The sequence below is a fragment of the Zingiber officinale genome, chromosome 1B (genome assembly GCF_018446385.1).
Source record: "Zingiber officinale cultivar Zhangliang chromosome 1B, Zo_v1.1, whole genome shotgun sequence".
Classification (NCBI taxonomy): Eukaryota; Viridiplantae; Streptophyta; class Magnoliopsida; order Zingiberales; family Zingiberaceae; genus Zingiber; species Zingiber officinale.
In genome coordinates, this window is record NC_055986.1 from 114,341,686 (window position 1) to 114,361,484 (window position 19,799).

Below are 19,799 nucleotides of genomic sequence, written 5' to 3' on the forward strand. Positions count from 1 at the left end.
TGGCAACTAGTGATTGGTGGACAAACCTTGTCAGAGATGGTTTCCTCAACCCTCCCCTTCATCTTATATGGCAGTCATGGATTGAGCGCGCCATAACGAACCATTAGAATTGCGTCTTCATCAACTTAGATGGGAATAAGTAGAAAGGCACGAAGAAGAGGGGATGTGAAAATTCTTTTTGTTACAACTATATAAACACCTTGAATGGTAACTCCTAGGTACGAGGTCTTCTTCTTCTCACTTGTGGAGACAACTCCTTAAGTCCTTCTTCTTTTACTGTTTTCATTCATTTTTTTTTCCAATCGATCACTGACTTGAGCATCGAAAGAGCCACGTCGAAGAAGCCAACCTGACTCTAACTGGTGTTTATCATTTCAAATCTAATTGTCCTTGCAACAGAGGAAGACTTGTGGAGAAAGATGAGCTCGAGCGAGTAGAAAAAGGAACCATCAACGCCCAATATCCCATTTACATCGATTAATTTTGGAAATGATCGACTTGATTCTACGAAAATTTTCTACTAGCTATCAGAATAAATTAAGAAGTACAGTAGGTAGCCCATCAGACTAATGTTCTTAGGTCAACTGACTATTAAAAGAAATTTATCTTTTAATTCATTGAAATTGAGAATGTTTTTAAATATCTGTTTTATAGAAATGGGTGATGTATAATATTTTGAAAATGTAATATTTGGAAGGATGATATTTTTTTTAAGAATATTTGTAGAAGGATGAAAATGTAAGCCATAATTATTTTTTTAAAAATATATATACATTGAAATTTAAGGGGTTTCAAAATGGGAATCAATTATTGTATAAAAAAATAGAAAGAAGTGAGTGTTAGGAGTTTTGGTAAAAAGAAATCGAAAATAAATAGATAAAGGAAACAAAATTGTCATAATAATAATAATAATAATAATAATATTCCTGTTCTGAATCAGACACTATAAAACCGCTCCTCCTGTTCCTGCAAATTAACAACGCAGCAATTCACGCTCCTCCATCGTCTTCCTCCTCCTCGATCGTCTTCTTCCTCCTCCATCGCGGTCTCTGTTCTCTGTTCCACCTTCTATCGATCGCAAGAAGTAATTTTTTTATTCAATTTCGCCTAAGCAGCGATTTTGATCAGTAATTTAGTGTCTCGGTGATCGATCGAGATGGGATTGAAAGGATTCGTGGAAGGAGGCATCGCCTCCATCGTCGCCGGCTGCTCCACCCACCCCCTCGACCTCATTAAGGTCCGAATGCAGCTCCAGGGCGAGTCCGCCTCCGCCGCCCTCCGCCCAGCCATCCCTGTCTACGGTGGCCCCTCCGCAGCCGCACTCCCCCAGCAAATTCCCTCCTTTCCGCCGCTGCTGCGCCGGCCCGGGCCAGTCGCCGTCTGCGGGCAGATTCTCCGCGCTGAGGGCCCCGTGGGGTTCTTTTCCGGCGTCTCCGCCACCGTCCTGCGGCAGAGCCTCTACTCCACCACCCGGATGGGGCTTTACGACATGTTCAAGACGCGGTGGTCGGAGGAGGGCGGGACGTTTCCGCTGCACCGGAAGGTCACGGCGGGGCTGATATCCGGAGCGATCGGCGCCGCGGTGGGGAACCCTGCCGACGTTGCGATGGTCCGGATGCAGGCCGACGGCCGGCTCCCACCCGAGCAGCGCCGGAACTACCGGAGCGTGGTGGACGCGGTGGGGCGCATGGCGCGGGAGGAGGGAGTAGGGAAACTGTGGCGGGGCGCGGGGCTGACGGTGAACCGGGCCATGATCGTAACGGCAGCGCAGCTAGCGACGTACGACCAGGCGAAGGAAGCGATCCTGCGGCGGAGGGGGGCGAAGGCGGACGGTCTGGGCACTCACGTGGCGGCGAGCTTCACGGCGGGACTGGTGGCGGCGGTGGCGTCCAACCCGGTGGACGTGATCAAGACGCGGGTGATGAACATGAAAGTGGAGGAGGGTGCGCCGCCTCCGTACGCCGGGGCGTTGGACTGCGCGGTGAAGACGGCGAGGACAGAGGGGGTGGCGGCGTTCTACAAGGGTTTTTTGCCCACCGTGATCCGCCAGGGGCCCTTCACCGTCATCCTCTTCGTCACGCTCGAGCAGGTGCGCAAGCTCCTTAAGGATTTTTAAGTCGCCTTACATCCATCAGATTCCACGATGGACGGCCAATAGAGGGAGACGCTGCTGATCATTTTTTTAAAAAAATTCACATTCATCACGCAGATTGAAAGTTCTTTTAATTTTTTTGTAGGTTGAATTTTGAATTTGATTAATATTTTTTTATTTGAATTTGATAATAGAAATGGAATATTCAAAAACATGTGGTCCGGCCTGAATCCATCCCCATCAAGCATTTGGAAACGCAGCCGGTTTTGAACCGGAAAATGCTGACTCACAAGGGGTTATTTCCGATAGAAACGGTCAAATTTCGATTGAACCGGACAGGTTCCTATTATTTCAGCAGAAATGATGGATCCCCAATCCTGTTAAACAAAAAACTAAGAACTAAACTAGTAGTTGAAGTTGAAAGAACACACAATGGTAAAGAAAACTCATTTTTTCAATCATCGCAAGGGCCTAATATCCTCTCCTTCACATCTTGAAGTTTTAAGAAAAATTCATCCCTGTTTTCCTGCAAATGTATCAGTGGTTTTAGGATTTGGAGAAACAAAAAGGCGATCGAACAAAGGGAGGGAAATGTACCTTGAAGATGAAATATCTCGAGGTGAACCAGGCTGTAAAGCCGAGGCCAATAACTTCGAGGACCTTAGGAACCTGGTTCATGAGGTAGTTTGTGTTAATCAAATCAGTTTTGTAATAGCGCAAAGTTTGTTTAACAAAAATTTGGAAGGGAAAGAATACCACGGGTACAGAATCCAGTGCGGAAATAACAGCAGATGAAATCCAGAGTGCAAAAAGAGAACCGGCGCCAAAGAAGAGGATGGGATAAGTGCCTTCAGAATCCATCTGCGGCACAATGAAATGATTCCTGTGAGCTAATAAAAACACAGGATGTACAAGAATAAAGGATTGTGAAATAACATTCAAAAAAACCAATGCCAAAGTATTGGCTACATGTCAATACAGTTAGTAAATCACCAATAGATCACAAAATTACAGCCATTTTGTACCTGTTTGTTTCAGTCTTTTCATTTCATGGAGGAAGGAAAGCTGGAGGAAATTAATTGGTTAAGTTCCATAAAATATTATGTTGAATTATACAAGTTTTATCAAAATTTTGATTAAAGCCAAAACATATAGAAGCAAATTTTCTAAACACTTGCTTATTATCAACAAATATCATTTCCTAAATCCTAGAGTCGATTTAGACAGTAAGAGATGTAGCATGAGTCATGACTGATGGAAGATACAGATACACACAAATCCATGACAACCACATATCTTCCATGTCAATGGTTGTTAACTAGTCGGTCCTTTAATATGATGAAATCAAAATTCCTGCTAAAGTCTGATTTAATAACCACAGCAGGCAACCGTGAAGCATAATGAATCAGCCTTTCATAAAGATTGTATAAACCCTATTGAGTTCCAACCAAAGTCTGTTTAAATGCACAAAATCTTCATTCCAACTGAAGAAACTCTAAAAGGAGTGACTAAAAATCAAAAGGTCATGCAACTTGTAGACAAAGGGGGAAAAGAGACTTATTTTAAGTCTTGACATGCCTCTTTCATTTGTGCCATTTTTGAAACATCTGGTGGATATAGATTGCTTGGATCACTCATCTTAACATTTACACTCTCAAGCCAGAATTGATCCACAGAAACACAAACTGAACCAAGACTTCAAGGAAATGAGGCACCTCTATAATCACATAATTAACAAGAAAACAACCAGATATCACAGCTAACACAAAAATCAACACTTGGTAAGTTTGAGAGATATCATGAGAAGAATGGATACCACAACAAAGTGTTGATAGGATGAAAAAACAGGTAACAAGAGGTCTGAGCTCTGAAGTTTCATTCAGACAACAACCATTCAATTCATTAAAAAACAATTATATGTAGATAATGTAGTACGTTTCAAAACAATCATGTATACAGCTTCTTCACATCAAGACAAAATATATGCTGCTAGACCACGTGAGCAGTCAGTAAATAATGCTAGTCATGCTGCTTACAGAAAGTATAATGAAGAAAAGCAAGATGAAAGTTTCTTCTCATTATTGTTTAATCTGATACTTGTATTCTGATACTTATATTTAAATACCTTAGAGGAGGTTCTTTGCAGCAATTAAGTATCTTGAAGTTGGTGTTGGCCAGATCACACTGGACCTAAGCAGTATGCCACCATGGAAGTTCCTAGCATGATTTGGTACTACTCATTTCAAGTATCATCATATTCAGGCATAGCTACCATTGTTTCTTTTCACTAGATTGTAGCTTCACAAGCATGTTAAGCTAACTAATCTACCTAAAGTTAGCATAATTGATGCACAAGCACTAACTGACTTTAGCCACAATGAAACACTAACACTGAGAAAAAAAATTCAACAATTCATGGTGCAAAAAGAGAACCCTATAACTAAAACATATACCTTTATATCGAACTTAGACAAAGGACTGTCTGTAGATTCATCAACCGCTTCGCCGCCATCCAGATTATCTTCTCCGGATGGGTTCGAGTTCATCAGGAACGATGGCCCTTCGACCAGCTTCGGGGCATCATCGTCCAACACACCGGCCGTGGAGATCTCGTCATCGGAGACAGTAGCCCGCAGCAGACAAGCTCCAGGATCGCGAAACCCTGGATCAAAAATCAAATATAAAAAGATTCATAAGGTTTCAATCGTATCGAATAGATCTGAGACAGCGCTAAGAACAAGAACATTAAATCCCTAAGAGAGATGGTCAAGACCCAGAACAGAGCGACGAACTGGGCTGGGATCGGACCAGCGGGACAAAAGCAGAGGCTTAGTCGGAATGGGGAAAGGGAAGTGTAGGGCAAGGAGGGGCGAAGTGGAGGCGGCGACGAAGGGGCGGCAGAGGTGGCGGAGGGAGAGGAGGCCGCGAGGAGGTGCCGAGAGCTCCATTTCGTTTGAGGAAGTCGACGACCCCGTGACCGTGCGTGCTTTATTGTGAAAAATGGTAAAGTATTTGATAGGCCCGATTCAAAGCCTTAGGGCCCAATTAGCTACACGTTAATAGCTTTATGGGCCCAATTAGCTACCCGTTGATCGCTTCACGGGCCCAATTATTGAATTCCTATCGGCTGATTTAACACCATACCCACCGAGTATTCGTGCCGGCCACGCCCACCCAAGCGCTTCTCTTTTTCGCCGTTCTGCCTGCCTGCCTGCCTCCTCCCTCCCAGATCGATCTGCTTCGCCGTCGAATCCGAGCACGATCTCCAGCTGGTCTTCTGATACAAGCGTTCTCTTCGATTCTATCTGCGCTCTCCTCGCTATTCCATCGATCTCCATCAATATAAGTCTTTCGTTTTTGCGTGTGGCGGCGGCGGTATAGAGATGGGGGTCGCCTCGGGAGCCAATTCTTGCGCTAAAGAAATGGCCATTCGAAGGAGGATAGCCAACATGTAAGTCTAATTTCCAATCATTGCTGTCAGGACTCAGGAACCCTTTTTCTGTTTTTGTTTACCTACAAAGTATGCTTATGGTAGAACACGGGATACCTATTTATTACTGTAAATAAGTGTCCGGTTGATTTTTTTTTTTCTCTTTTAGTGCATCGTCGGTCATAGAGGAGTTATTTTCATGAATATAAAGGCAATCACATTTGAAATATGGAATAATTTTTTCAAACAGGCTATGGTACAAGAACAAATTATATATGAATACGTTGTTAGAAATGTGAATGAAAAAGGTGGAAAGGAAGAAGGAAATTCCTTTGTGTATGAGTTTATTTCAAGGCATTGTGTTTATATTGTTGCACATGCATTGATGATGTGAACAAATATATGGGGAGAAACTCTCTCTCATGCGTCGAATACCAAATTGGTCGAGACAAAATTTGTCCAAGCGAATGAACTAATATTTTGCCACCTGAATTTCTTTTTGCTACCAGTGTAACAAAAGCATTAATCTAAAATTAATGATTGACATTAAACCTATTAATGGTGATTCCGTAACGTCTTGGGAATAATGACCGACATTAAACCCAACATTGAATGATCATAACTCAGTCATTCATTGTAGCCATGGGTGAGCCCTCCTATAAAAGGAGGTCGTGAGCAAGAGTAGAGAAGAGAAGCGAAAGCAAAAGAATTCTTCCACCTTCGTAACTACTTGTGATAATACTCAGGTGCATTCTCAGTTCGCCACAAACAGTCAATGTTTGGTTGTGTGGTTCTGCCGTTGTATACCTGGAACAGACGACTCGAGAGAACCTCCAATCACAATTGGAGCTGGGGTGAATCTATTTAAGGAAATTGTGTTGAGTGCAGGTCTCAGCATCTCCCTCGTCAAATTCCTTTCCGACTCGATGACTCCAACTCTCGGCTCAGCTCCCGACTTAGCGACTCTGCTTTCAGACTCGGCGATACGAAACAACAATCTTCTTGACAACTGAGATTATCTGCTCAGTTCATCTCAATAGATAAGTCTGAATTTAGTTTGTAGTATTTTTTCTCAAAATCTCTGGCAACAGATTGTTCAACAATCTTGAAATAGATTCGCCTTCAAGAAGAGCAAATGCACAAATTTTCTAGAGTTTTGTTTCGGAATAGTTCATCAGCCCTTTGGATGATTTTCTGCTTATGAAGAGCAAATGCACAATTTTTTTTTTACCTCTGTATGAATTTTTATCCTAAGAAAATACGTCTGGGACAATTATTTCTTATTTTCCCCCTTTTGTAGATATAATAAGCGGGAAGAGGACTTCCCATCTCTGAGGAAGTACAATGACTACTTGGAGGAAGTTGAGGACATGAGTATGCTTTGATTCATCTTGTTCTGTACATTTACCTGTCTAACCTGTTGTTTAATTGACTTTGGTTACCTTTTGGAACTAGCTTTTAACTTAATTGATGGAATCGATGTGGCTGCTATTGAAGCGAAAATTGCTAAATACCAAGAAGAAAATGCTGAACAAATTGTCAATTCCCGAGCACGTAAGGTATTTTGATTATTTATTTTTTCTTGGTCTAAATTTGAGTTCAGATTTTGGCCTTGATCTTCTGTCATATTCTATATAATTTGATTGACATAAATGATAGACACTTTCCTATTACGTATTATCCATAAATTACTCTGATGTCTTAATATTCTTTCACAGGCTGAAGAATTTGCTGCAGCATTAAGGGCAAGTCAATATGTTGCCCAAGCTGATCCAGTTGATGTGGTGAGTTGTGCAGAAACCAATTATGATAGTTATTATCATCATCTCTGTTAATCAGACTGATGTGCTTGATACCTAGATCCATACACGTTTCCAATATCTCTTCTAACAAGGCCGTGTTTAATTTTGGTACTTTTGGAAAGAAAAAAAAGAAGATCAAACCACACTTTCTAGCTTTAGGATATATCCCAAGATTAGAAAGCTCTTTTAGGAGAGAGGACAACCTGCCTGAAGTCAGAATTGCTAATAAATCACCCTTCAGCTTGAAGTTATCTATACCAACTATTAGGGTGCGTTTGGTTCAAGTCATCATGTATAACCTTGGTTATGTGATTACCAAGTAATCACATAACCAAGGTTATAGGGAATAAAACATAACCAAATGTTGTTTGGTTCAACTTAGGTAATGTAACAAAAACTTGTTTGTTTGAAGATTTTAATGAATACCCTAGTTTAATATTTTACCGTATTACCCTCAGTTACAAAACCAACTATACATAATATTATTATTATTATTATTATTTATTTATTTTTTAATGTTTTTTTACTTTTCTTTTTCCTGTATATTTTTTTTACTTTTTTATGTGTTTTTTTTATTTTTTAATGCTTTTATATTTTTATATTATTTATATTTTTTTACATTTTTTAAATTTAAATTATTTATTTTATTTTATTTTTTTTTAATTTTTTTAATTTTTAAAAAATTTTAAATTTTTAAAATTTTTTTTTATTTTTAAATTTTTTTTAACATTTTTAAATTTTTTATTTTTAAAATTTTTAGTTTTTAAAAAATAAATTTTTAAATTTTTTAAAACATTTTTTTATTTTTTAATATTTTTTAATATTTTTTAATATTTTTTCTTTTTTTTTTCATGTTTTTTCTTATCGGAGGGTATTTTTGGTAAAAAAAATTCATTAACCCCGGAATCAACAAAAACCTTAGTTTTCTGAGGTTTTCCGATTCCTGGCTGCATGACCCTTTTGCTGACGTGTCAGGCATGGAACATTACTTGGGAATCATCGAATACCTAAACCAAACAAGGTTTTTGTTGATAACCTTGGATAGATAACCAAGATTATCAAGAATAACCCCGAACCAAACGCACCCTTATAATATGGGAGCTAGCCAACCTAAAGTTGTTATCTTAACCCCAGGGAGGGGAATTTTGGAGTCTCAATTGTTGCTTGAAAGGGACACCAAAGTGCTTTACGCTTTCATCTCTTGTATAGATAGAGAAGGTGAGGAGGGCTTTTAGTTTTTCATGGGAGTTAGAAAGCCATTGTAGGATCGAGGCGTGCTAGAAGGGTTTGTTTGGGGGTGGGGGGAGGGTGAATAGCACTCGCGGATTTTTCACACTTTAGAAAAACACAGAATAAACGCAGTGGAAATAGTAAGTAAAATAGTGGAAGTAAAACAATCACTAACACGTGTTGGTTTTACTTGGTTTGGAGCCTTTGACGATTCCTACTCCAAGGTCCGTGATCGTCGATCGCTTTTGTTGGGAAATCCATTATCAGTTCGAATATTACAATTATATTAAATAACAACTTTGCATTTAGTAAAATATATCGACAACTAAGGATCCGGAAAGTCATGCTTTCGGTCGTCGGAGTCGCATCGCAGTGTCGTAGGATCGTCCTTGAAGCAGTGCACAAGTAAAGGATTGCGAGAATGAGTTATATTTGACCCTCTACTCGAACCAACCTTTTATGGGCTATTGAAGGCGCCTTCAACCCCCTTGAATGTGCCTCCAGCGGTGTAGCTTATCCCCGTAGCATCGGAGATGATAACTTCCGCAATCTGCTAAAGTTATCCCTTTGAAGGTGCCTACAAGCGCATGGAAGACGCCTTTCATCCCTGCTCTAAGGCGCCTTTAGCCGCTTGGAAGGCACCTTGGCTCCTCTCCACGTGGAGCTTCGGCCAAAGCAGCCGAGGCGCCTCCAACAGCCCTGGAGGCGCCTTGGATATTGTTTATCCGAGCTTTTCTTTATGCATCTCATTTTCTGCAAGACATATTAGTCCAGATACAAAGTATATCCTGCAAGACAAAGTTAGCATAATAAAATATAAATAATAAATTATTCGACAGTCTTTGAACTGTCCGGTTCTGACTTTCAGATTTCTAAAAAATCCTACGTTGAACCGACACTTATTGTTCCTTCAGCGGGGAGTGCATTCTCACGTACTCTTCTAAGGATAAATTACCTTTTACCAGATCAATCCTCCAGACAAACTGGACTTTTGCTCAGTGTCCGAGACGTCAGGACTTCATGTTGAACGCCCGATCTTCCACCCGGTGTCCACGACCCTTGGGATTTTCACCTAGTGTCCTCTACAGTAGGATTTCACCTAACATCCTCGACCTGCCAAGACTTCGTTTAGTTTCTCGGACCACGAGTAGTTAGGGCTTTCCATAACCTAGGGTTATCTCCCCTTAAGGTTTTCCACCTGTCTAGAATATACTAGGACTTTTACCTAAGAACACTTAGGACTTTCCTCCAAGCTCAGTCACACTTGTTAGATTACAAGACATCTTAACTTTTGACCCCTTTGTCATAATCAAAACTTAGGTTCGATCGTTTGGTACTTTCTGCACCAACAATCTCCCCCTTTTTTATTATGACAACTTGATTCAAAAGTTAAGTAAAATATATAGCAACATATGAAAAAAATGCAACATATAATAAAAGTTAAGAGATTCATTCATAAAGAATGTTAGCTCCCCCTTAATCCCCTAACTTTCTCTCTCCCTTAACTTTTGAATATTCTCTCCATCTTTGACATATATCAAAAATAATTTAGGGAGGAAAAAATACTTAATTTCAAAATTTAATAGTTTAGCTTTTCAAGTACTTTGAAAAATACTGTCTTTGAAAAATACTTTGGAACAAAACTCTTCTTTTTGAGATAGTAGAATTGTTTGTCTTGAAAAACTTTGAAAAGGAGAGTGAAAGAGAAAAAATTCAAATAGGGATTTTAACATAGCTAAAAACTTGTGAAAGAAGTTTTTGAACAATATTTAAGTTTTTAGAAGGAACCTGGCTAAAAATATAGTTTTTGAAACTTAGTTTTTTCAATAATTTACAACTTTTAATTTAGGAAAAACTTAGCCTTTGTATAAAACCTTGAAAGAATTTTTAAAGAATACCTTAAGGTTTTGAGAAAAGAACTTAGCTTTTTTTTTAATTAAAAAAAACTTTGCTAAATTCTTCGATTTAAAAAATTTTGTCAAGTACTTTACTTTTGAGAATTTTCATAAAAACTTAGTTAAAAACACTTTTTCAAATACTTATTTTTCGATATATAAAAATATTTAAACTTGTTTTTTCAAAAATATTTAAACATTCAAAAATAGTTAAACAAAAAAAACTTAACTTTCTTTTTGAAAAATACTTTGACATTTGAAATTAACTTAACTCCTTTTTTGAAAAATACTTTGACATTTGAAACTACCTTAACTTCCGTTTTGAAAAATATTTTGATATTTGCAACTAACTTAACTTCTGTTTTCCCTTTATGAATGCCCAAAGAAAAATTAGGTAATTTATTTAAGTTTGAGAATCCTAGAGTCTATAAGAACATATTTAAAATAATCATTTAATTTCTTGATTTTTCATCTCATCATTTCTAAGTTGCCAAACATGTTAAGCTTTTGAATTTGTGTGAGATGGAGTTAGGTTAATTTTGAAGTTGATTTTGAATTTTAAAAATTATTAAGTCTAAATTTTCAAAATATATATCTTTGAATTTGTAAAAAGTATTTTAAGTTCTAAAATAATTAAGTTTGATTTTTTCAGAATATTTACACTTGAATAATTAAATTTTGAAATTTGAAAATTTTAATTAATATTTGAAAATAATTAATTTTGAAATTAAAATAATTAATTTTAAAATTAAAATAATTAATTTTGAATTAATTTAAAATTATTTTTTGATTTAAAGATTAATTAATATTTGAAAATAATTAAATTTGAAGTTAATTGAAATTAATTAAAATTTTAAAATTAATTAAGGTTTTTAAATTAATTAATATTTGAAAGTCAATAAGATGTTGAAATTAATTAACATTTTAAAATTAATTTTGAATTTAATTAGATTAGACTAATTCTCAATTTAAACTTAAATTAATCTCACACTTTCTAAATTTTCAATCAGGGAACCTTATAGGTTTTATGAGATAATTAATTATATCTTCAAGTTTAATTAAAATCGATTGATTTACATTTAAGTTAAACTAAGTTTTAACTGTTTGTCAATTAAACATTTATTTCAATATTTGACTTCCAGGCTGTGGCGAGGCACTGCCTTCTTGGATATTGAACAACAACCATTTCTAGACAAAGCCTTTTAAAAAAATTAAATATTTAATTTTCTTTCTGAGAATTCTTGGTCTAACTAAACAAGTGTCGATTAAGCCTAAGTCCTTATCTATCTTAATCTAAGCATACATAAATAACAGTAAATCAAGCATCAATCAGGTTATCTATTGAAAATAGTCTTTCTATTTGCTCTCTCTGGATCATAACTTCGATAAGGTTTATCAAAGTAGTAAATTTGATCATTGGGAATTAAATATTGATCAAGTCCAACTTGATTAGTCAAAGGAACTCATGCTTGGACTAGGTTCTTAGTTGATCGATTCACTAATGATAGGTATGATTTAAATCTTTATTTTGCCTTATATCCGAGTCCAGGTCGATTGTATACGACCTTTTGTTTTCTAAGAATCAGATCAAGGTTCTTAGAACCCAAAGTGAACCGTTCCAATGAGTTTTTGAGTTCTTTGACTTGAGTTTTTAAATTGGAATTCTCTTCCTTAAGTTGTTGGACTGGAGTTGAGGTTCCATCTTGAACTTGTTTAGTCAAGGAGCTTGAGTTAGTCTCTTCCTTAGGAGATTCAATCTCCTTTTGGAGTGACTTGACCAGGATATTAGACTTAGCTAATTTTCTTAATAAGTATTCAATTAAGTTTTATAATTCATCTACTTGAGTACCAGTGACCAGAGAACTTACAATGTTATTTGACCTTTCAGAAATGGATATGGATCCGTGGCTTCTTTCTGACTCGGTTTTTTATTCAGCTTCGGTTTTGGACTTAGACTCGGTTTCAACAACATACGCTTGTGTTGGTAGAACAACGAAGCTTACTTGCTCATGTTCTTCGTCCAAGTCTTCCGAGGATTTGGACCACGTTGCTTTCAAAGCCTTTTTTTTTCTTTGCTTCTGGTTTAGACATTCAGGCTTGATATATCCCTTCTTGTTACAGCCGTAGCAGGTGACTTCGGACTTGGCCTTCGTGTTCGATTGAGTCACCTTCTTCTTTTTGTACATTTTTCGTACAAGTTTCACGAGCTCGGCGGTAATTACGTCGTCGTCTTCTGAGTTTGATTCGTCTTCGGGGTCGGGTTCGATTCGATGCTTGCTTTTTGGTTCTCACGTTCTGCTTGTTCCTACAATCAAAGCAATACCTTTCTCGACTGGGTGTGCATTAGTTTGTTCGTGAAGTTCAAATTCGGAAAGCAATTCATCTAATCTAATTATAGAAAGGTCCTTGTAAACCTTGTAGGCATCTACCATGGATGCCCACAAAGTGTTCTCGGAAAAGCATTGAGTGTGTACTTGATAATGTCGCGGTTTTCTATTTGCTGTCCGATTGCGTGGAGGTCGTTCGACAGATCTTGGATTCTGGCATGGAGTTGACTTGTTGACTCACCATCCTGTAATTTAATATTGTATAACTTATTTAAAATCAAGTCGCATTTGCTTAGCTTAGTGTCAGAGGTGCCTTCATGCAGCTTAATTAGTTTTTCCCATAATTCCTTGGTGCTGTTGAAGGGGGTGACCCGGTTCAGCTCTTCTTTGATTAAGCCGCATTGAAGAGTCTGGGTTGCCTTTGCATCGACTTCAATCTTCTTTCAGGTTGGTGCGCCCCATTTGAGAGCTCCGTCTTCGGTGGGATATGTGAATCCCGTTTGGATAATTACCCACATTTTCACTTGCGTTTTGAGATGGTATTCTATTCGGTTCTTCCAGTAGTCAAAATCCTCGCCGAAGAATAGTGATGGCCTTGTAGTGTTGTAGCCTTGTTAGTGGGCCATTAAAAAAAACTCTTGCAAAGACAAAAATAATGAAACTTGTTCTAAGACTTAGTCTTGGATTGTAGTGCGGTAGGAAAATAAGGTAATAAATTGGTTTGAATGGTATTGCACAAATTTCTAGAAAAAAATTTGACCTATCGATAAATTTATCTGGAGAGGTTATTAGACTAATCCTGACTTATAGTAAAAATTTAAAAATAGAAAAAAGACGTAAGAATTTATTTTAAAAGAAAACGGACAAAAAAAGCGATGAAAAAAAAATACTCGAATGATAGTTATACCGATTCAGAGTGATCCCGCTTTGATACCAATTGTAGGATCGAGACATGCTAGAAAGGGGGGGGGTGAATAGCACTCGCGGCTTTTTCGCACTTTCGGAAAATGCAGAATAAATGCACCAGAAATAGTAAGCAAAATAGCGGAAGTAAAACAATCGCTAACACATGTTGATTTTACTTGATTCGGAGCCTTTGATGACTCCTACTCCAAGGCCCGCGATCGTCGATCGCTTTCGTTGGGTAATCCACTATCAGTTCAAATATTACAATTATATTGAATTACAACTTTGCATTAAGTAAAATATACCGGCAACTAAGGATCCGGAAAGTCGCGCTTTCGGTCGTCGGAGTCGCGTTGCAGAGTCGTAGGATCGTCCTTGAAGCAGAGCATAAGTGAAGGATTGCGAGAATGAGTTATATTTGGCACTCTACTCGAACTAGCCTTTTATGGGCTGTTGAAGGCACCTCCAGCGGTGCAGCTTATCCTTGCAACATCGGAGATGATAACTTCCACAATCTGCGAAAGTTATCCCTTCGAAGGCGCCTTCAAACGCATGAAAGGCGCCTTCCATCCCTGCTCCAAGGTGCCTTGGCTCCTCTCCACTCGGAGCTTCGATCAAAGCAACCGAGGCGCTTCCAACAACCTTGGAGGCCCCTCAGACACTGTTCATCCGAGTTTTTTTTTTGTGCATATCACTTCTTGCAAGATATATTAGTCCAGATACAAAGTATACTTTGCAAGACAAAGTTAGCACAAGAAAATATGAATAATAAATTATTTGACAGTCTCCAAATTGTTCGGTTCTAACTTTCAAATTTTTCGGAAATCTTAGGTTGAACCACCGCCTACTGTTTCCTCAATGGGGAACGCGTCATCACCTACTTCTCTCAGGAGAAATTACCTTTTACCAGACTGGTCCTCCAGACCGACTGGACTTTTACCCAGCGTCCGAGAGGTCAGGACTTCATGCTGAACGTTTGATCCCGACCCGTCCAGTCTTCCATTCGGTGTCCGTGACTCCCGGGATTTTCACTTAGTGTCCTCGACACTAGGATTTCGCCAACATTCTCAACTCGTCAAGACTTCACCTAGTCCCCCGGATCAGGATTTTATTGCCTAACCGCAGTTAGGACTTTCCATAATCTAGAGTTACCTCTCCCTAGGACCTAGAGTTACCTCCTTTTATAGTTTTCCACCTGACTAGAATCTACTAGGACTTTTGCCTAAGAACATTTAGAACTTTCTTGCAAGATCAATCACACTTGTTAGATTGTAAGATATCTTAACTTTTGACCTCTTTGTCATAATTAAATTTCAGGTTCGATTATCTGGTGCTCCTGCACCAACCGCCATTTAGTTCACAGTTAGGGAATACTGAGAACACAACGAAACTAATTGGCGAGTGCCTAATTAAATTCACCAGGTAAGGTTTGAACAATGTTCAATCTTTCAGTTGATTAAAAATATTTTTAAATGGCATACCTTAAAAAAAAATTCTTAAATTTTGTTTCATAGCAACATATACCATATTTGCTTCGAGCATGTACTTAACTTTTGTCGGTATGTTCTGGTATTTTTTGATGCCTCCTGCATGAATTTATGTTGTATCACACTCTTAAATATTGTCCATGCATGCATGCATTTTTGAGAAAAAAAAAGTTGTGGAAACATTTCATGAAAAAGATGCCCTTGCTTTTGTTAGCTTGAGATTGTAATGAAGCTATAATCAAATTCTGAACTTTCAGGGAGCTGGACCAAGTACTCAAGCAGTTAGCCTTGCCAATCAAGGGCAGTATGCGCCTGCTGCTGTTCCGGGTGGGCTTATGCAACCGCGTCCTACTGGCATGGCACCACAGCCAATCCCCATCGGAGCTCCATCAGGTCCTATGCAAGGGAATGCAACTGAGGATGAGAATATGAAGCTGCAAGCTGAGAGGGCAGCCAGAGCTGGTGGATGGACAATTGAGCTGAGCAAGAGGAGGGCGATAGAGGAAGCATACAGCAGTTTATGGATCTAGGCAACATTCATCAGTTCAGAGATGTGAAATCGTTAGTCGGGTTGAAGGTCAATCATCATCAATCTCCATATGAAATACAAATTTTATATAGGAATCCCTTTCAACTGTTAGATTGGTTGAAGATCTCAGCCATTGACAGCTGCTTCATCATCGACAGCCGACCATAAGATTTGTGATCTACGAGTACATGGTTAACAATCCCGCAACCTTCATATCTTCACTATGTTAGATACATGTGTTCTGCCTCTTTTTTCTCTTCTCGGCACTCAGATTAGATACAAATTGTGAATTTGTTTTGTATTCGAAGTAAATTTGTTTTATCCTAATAAGCAATATCGAAGCTTCACAACCACTTGACAGAGAAACTAACTGAGTCCGACAGCATCTATAGAACCGAAAAAATCGAACAAGAATTAGGATTTTCATCGCTAAACATCTCTGTCACATAGTTTCCCTGATCCGAGTAATTATCGAAGAGGACTTGAGTATCTGTCTCAGCATCTATCTCTGCATTCTTGCTCTCATCTGCCTCCATTGTTTCATTCACATTGTGAATGCTAATGATTTCCGCGTGCTTTCCAGTCTTCTTCTTGATCTCTTCATCACCTCTTCTGGTTCAATCGAACCTGCCACGATTGCCTGGTTGGGTTCCATGCCTACCTTTATACTCACACCTGAACGAAAGGGCTGATCGTAAAATCACAATTTTACGCAGGAGTATTCAGAGAAGGTGACGATGAGTTCATGCCTTTGATTTGTTTCAGAGCCTTCAATACTGTCCTTGCGCAAGCTTTGCAATGCATGTACACTTTGAGCTCTAAGACAATTTTCTATACCGTGTACAAGTCCTTTAGTAGTGGTAATTGATGAGAATAAATTACAGTCATACTTATTCAAAGAGGGCTAAATAGTAAAAAAAATCAATATTTTTTTTCGAAACATTGTTCTTAAATCCTCGATAGGAAGATGAATGCTTTGGCACAAAACTTACTTGCGTGGGGGCTCTATCTTCTTCATTCTTACCCGTCACCTATTGTAGAAGAAGATCGAAGCGTAGGTAAAGACCAACATAATCTTTTTCTTTCTAAATTGAAAGGGATCGGATTGAAATATGTGTACCTGGTTTTGTTATGAAGATCCACACATTTCAACACCAAAGAACCCTTTTGTTCTTGTAATTTTGTTCTTGTTGTTCTTGTTAGAGGAAGAGATTGTAGAATTTAGAGAATTGCTTTTTCATTAATTAACATTAATTACTAATTTTCTTGTGGATTTATGCTTTAGAGAAAGACTAATTTTGTGTTGTGTACAACAAAATTCATTAAGTTGTGAGTTGGCAAAGAGGAATAAATTTGTTTAATGTATTTCATTCAGAGTCCTTTTTTTTTTTTGAAAAAAAAAAATTAAAAACGGATACCTATTGTTAGAGTCTGAGCATTAGGTTGGATAATTAGTCAAGCTTCACTATAAAAAGGATATATATATATATATATATTAAAAAATTAGTGAAGTCGATTAATTTAACTAATTAATTAAAGAAAATAAACTATAATTTCTTTCCCTTGAATATGTTTATGATACATTCATTCATAAATTTATATAAGTTCTTAATTATACCTATGAATCCTACAAAATTTTGATAGAAAATATTTATTAAAAAAATGAGGAGTTGTCTACGTGTCCAAAGTGACGAATGAAGTGAGCATACACCACATTCTTATTAATTAATTGGATAATATGCCCTCCTCATTATAATTTTATTTATTAATATTTTAAAATACTCTACGAGACTAAAATACATAATTACCTTATTTTAATTAATGAATTGTACCTTCTGAAATAATTAGGGGTGAGTAAAAATTTGATTAAATTGATTAAATCGATTGAATTTAAAAATTCGGCTCGGTTTATTCGGAAATTTGGTTTTTAATTTTTAAAAAATCAATTCGATTCGGTTCGTTTTTGAATTTTTAAATGACATACCTTAAAAAAAATTCTTAAATTTTGTTTCATAGCAACATATACCATATTTGCTACGAGCATGTACTAACTTTTGCCGGTATGTTCTGGTATTTTTTTGATGCCTCCTGCAGGAATTTATGTTCTATCACACTCTTAAATATTGTCCATGCATCCATGCATTTTTGAGAAAAAAAAAATTGTGGAAACATTTCAAGAAAAAGATGCCCTTGCTTTTGTTAACTTGAGATTGTAATGAAACTATAATCAAATTCTGAACCATCAGGGAGCTGGACTAAGTACTCAAGCAGTTAGCCTTGCCAATCAAGGACAGTATGTGCCTGCTGCTGTTCCAGGCGGGCTTATGGAACCGCGTCCTACTGGCATGGCACCATAGCCAATCCCCATCGGAGCTCCATCAGGTCCTATACAAGGGAATGCAACTGAGGATGAGAATATGAAGCTGCAAGCTGAGAGGGCAGCCAGAGCTGGTGGATGGACAATTGAGCTGAGCAAGAGGAGGGCGATAGAGGAAGCATACAACAGTTTATGGATCTAGGTAGCATTCATCAGTTCAGAGATGTGAAATCGTTAGTTAGTCGGGTTGAAGGTCAATCATCATCAATCTCCATATGAAATACAAATTTTATGTAGGAATCCCTTTCAACTGTTAGATTGGTTGAAGATCTCAGCCATTGACGGCTGCTTCATCATCGACAGCCGACCTTAAGATTTGTGATCTACGAATACATGGTTAACAATCCCGCAACCTTCATATCTTCACTATGTTAGATACTTGTGTTCTGCCTCTTTTTTCTCTTCTCGACACTCAGATCAGATACAAATTGTGAATTTGTTTTGTATTCGAAGTAAGTTTGCTTTATCCTAATAAGCAATATCGAAGCTTCACAACCACTTGACAGAGAAACTAATTGAGTTCGGCAGCATCTATAGACCCTAAAGAATCGAACAAGAATTAGGATTTTCATCGCTTAACATTTCTGTCACATAGTTTCCCTGATCCGAATAACCATCGAAGGGGACATGAATATCTGTCTCAACATCTGTCTTTGCATTCTCGCTCTCATCTGCCTCCACTGCTTCATTCACATTGTGAATGTTAATGATTTCCGCGCGCTTTCCAGTCTTCTTCTTGAGTTTCTTCACCACCTCTTCTGGTTCAATCGAACCTGCCACGATTGCCTGGTTGGGTTCCATGCCTACCTTTATACTCTTCACACCTGAACGAAAGGGTTGATCGTAAAATCACAATTTTACGCAGGGGTATTTAGAGAAGGTGACGATGAGTTCATGCCTTTGATTTGTTTCAGAGTCTTCAGTACTGTCCTTGCGCAAGCTTTGCAATGCATGTACACTTTGAGCTCCAAGACAATTTCCTATACCGTGTACAAGTCCTTTAGTAGTGGTAATTGATGAGAATAAACTACAGTTATACTTATTCAAAGAGGGCTAAATATTAAAAAAAAATCAATATTTTTTTCGAAACATTGTTCTTAAATCCTCAATAGGAAGATGAATGCTTTGGCACAAAACTTACTTGTGCGGGGGCTCTATCTTCTTCATTCTTACCCATCACCTATTGTAGAAGAAGATCGAAGCGTAGGTAAAGACCAACATAATCTTTTTCTTTCTAAATTGAAAGGGATCGGATTGAAATATGTGTACCTGATTTTGTTATGAAGATCCACACATTTCAACACCAAAGAACCCTTTTGTTCTTATAATCTTGTTCTTGTTGTTCTTGTTAGAGGAAGAGATTGTAGAATTTAGAGAATTGCTTTTTCATTAATTAACATTAATACTAATTTTCTTGTGGATTTATGCTTTAGAGAAAGACTAATTTTGTGTTGTGTACAACAAAATTCATTAAGTTGTGAGTTGGCAAAGAGGAATGAATTTGTTTAGTGTATTTCAATTCGAGTCCTTTTTTTTTGAAAAAAAAAATTAAATAATGGATGTCTATTGTTAGAGTCTAATTATGGAGTATTAGGTTGGATAATTAGTCAAGCTTCACTATAAAAAGGATATATATATATATATATATATATATTCAAAATTTGTGAAGTCGATTAATTTAATTAATTAATTAAAGAAAATAAACTATAAGTTCTTTCCCTTGA

The 19,799-nt window shown here is 37.6% G+C and overlaps 3 protein-coding genes across 3 annotated transcripts; 2 read left to right on the forward strand and 1 right to left on the reverse strand.

Moving 5' to 3' along the window:
- Positions 1 to 1,117: 1,117 nt before the first annotated feature.
- Positions 1,118 to 2,312, forward strand: LOC121974024 (mitochondrial uncoupling protein 5-like). Its single transcript, XM_042525232.1, has one exon. The coding sequence runs from the start codon at positions 1,157 to 1,159 to the stop codon at positions 2,114 to 2,116; it is 960 nt and encodes a 319-aa protein (XP_042381166.1). The 5' UTR covers positions 1,118 to 1,156; the 3' UTR covers positions 2,117 to 2,312.
- A 76-nt stretch (positions 2,313 to 2,388) lies between these two features.
- Positions 2,389 to 5,071, reverse strand: LOC121974040. The gene is made up of 5 exons (XM_042525233.1): positions 4,866 to 5,071; positions 4,546 to 4,754; positions 2,849 to 2,953; positions 2,690 to 2,761; positions 2,389 to 2,618 (listed from the first exon to the last, which is right to left on the reverse strand). The coding sequence occupies exons 1-5, from the start codon at positions 5,038 to 5,040 to the stop codon at positions 2,547 to 2,549; spliced, it is 633 nt and encodes a 210-aa protein (XP_042381167.1). The 5' UTR covers positions 5,041 to 5,071; the 3' UTR covers positions 2,389 to 2,546.
- A 184-nt stretch (positions 5,072 to 5,255) lies between these two features.
- Positions 5,256 to 16,028, forward strand: LOC121974057. The gene is made up of 5 exons (XM_042525234.1): positions 5,256 to 5,543; positions 6,823 to 6,896; positions 6,978 to 7,081; positions 7,241 to 7,306; positions 15,427 to 16,028. Exons 1-5 carry the CDS (start codon positions 5,476 to 5,478, stop codon positions 15,697 to 15,699), a joined length of 585 nt encoding a protein of 194 aa, XP_042381168.1. The 5' UTR covers positions 5,256 to 5,475; the 3' UTR covers positions 15,700 to 16,028.
- Positions 16,029 to 19,799: the final 3,771 nt, after the last annotated feature.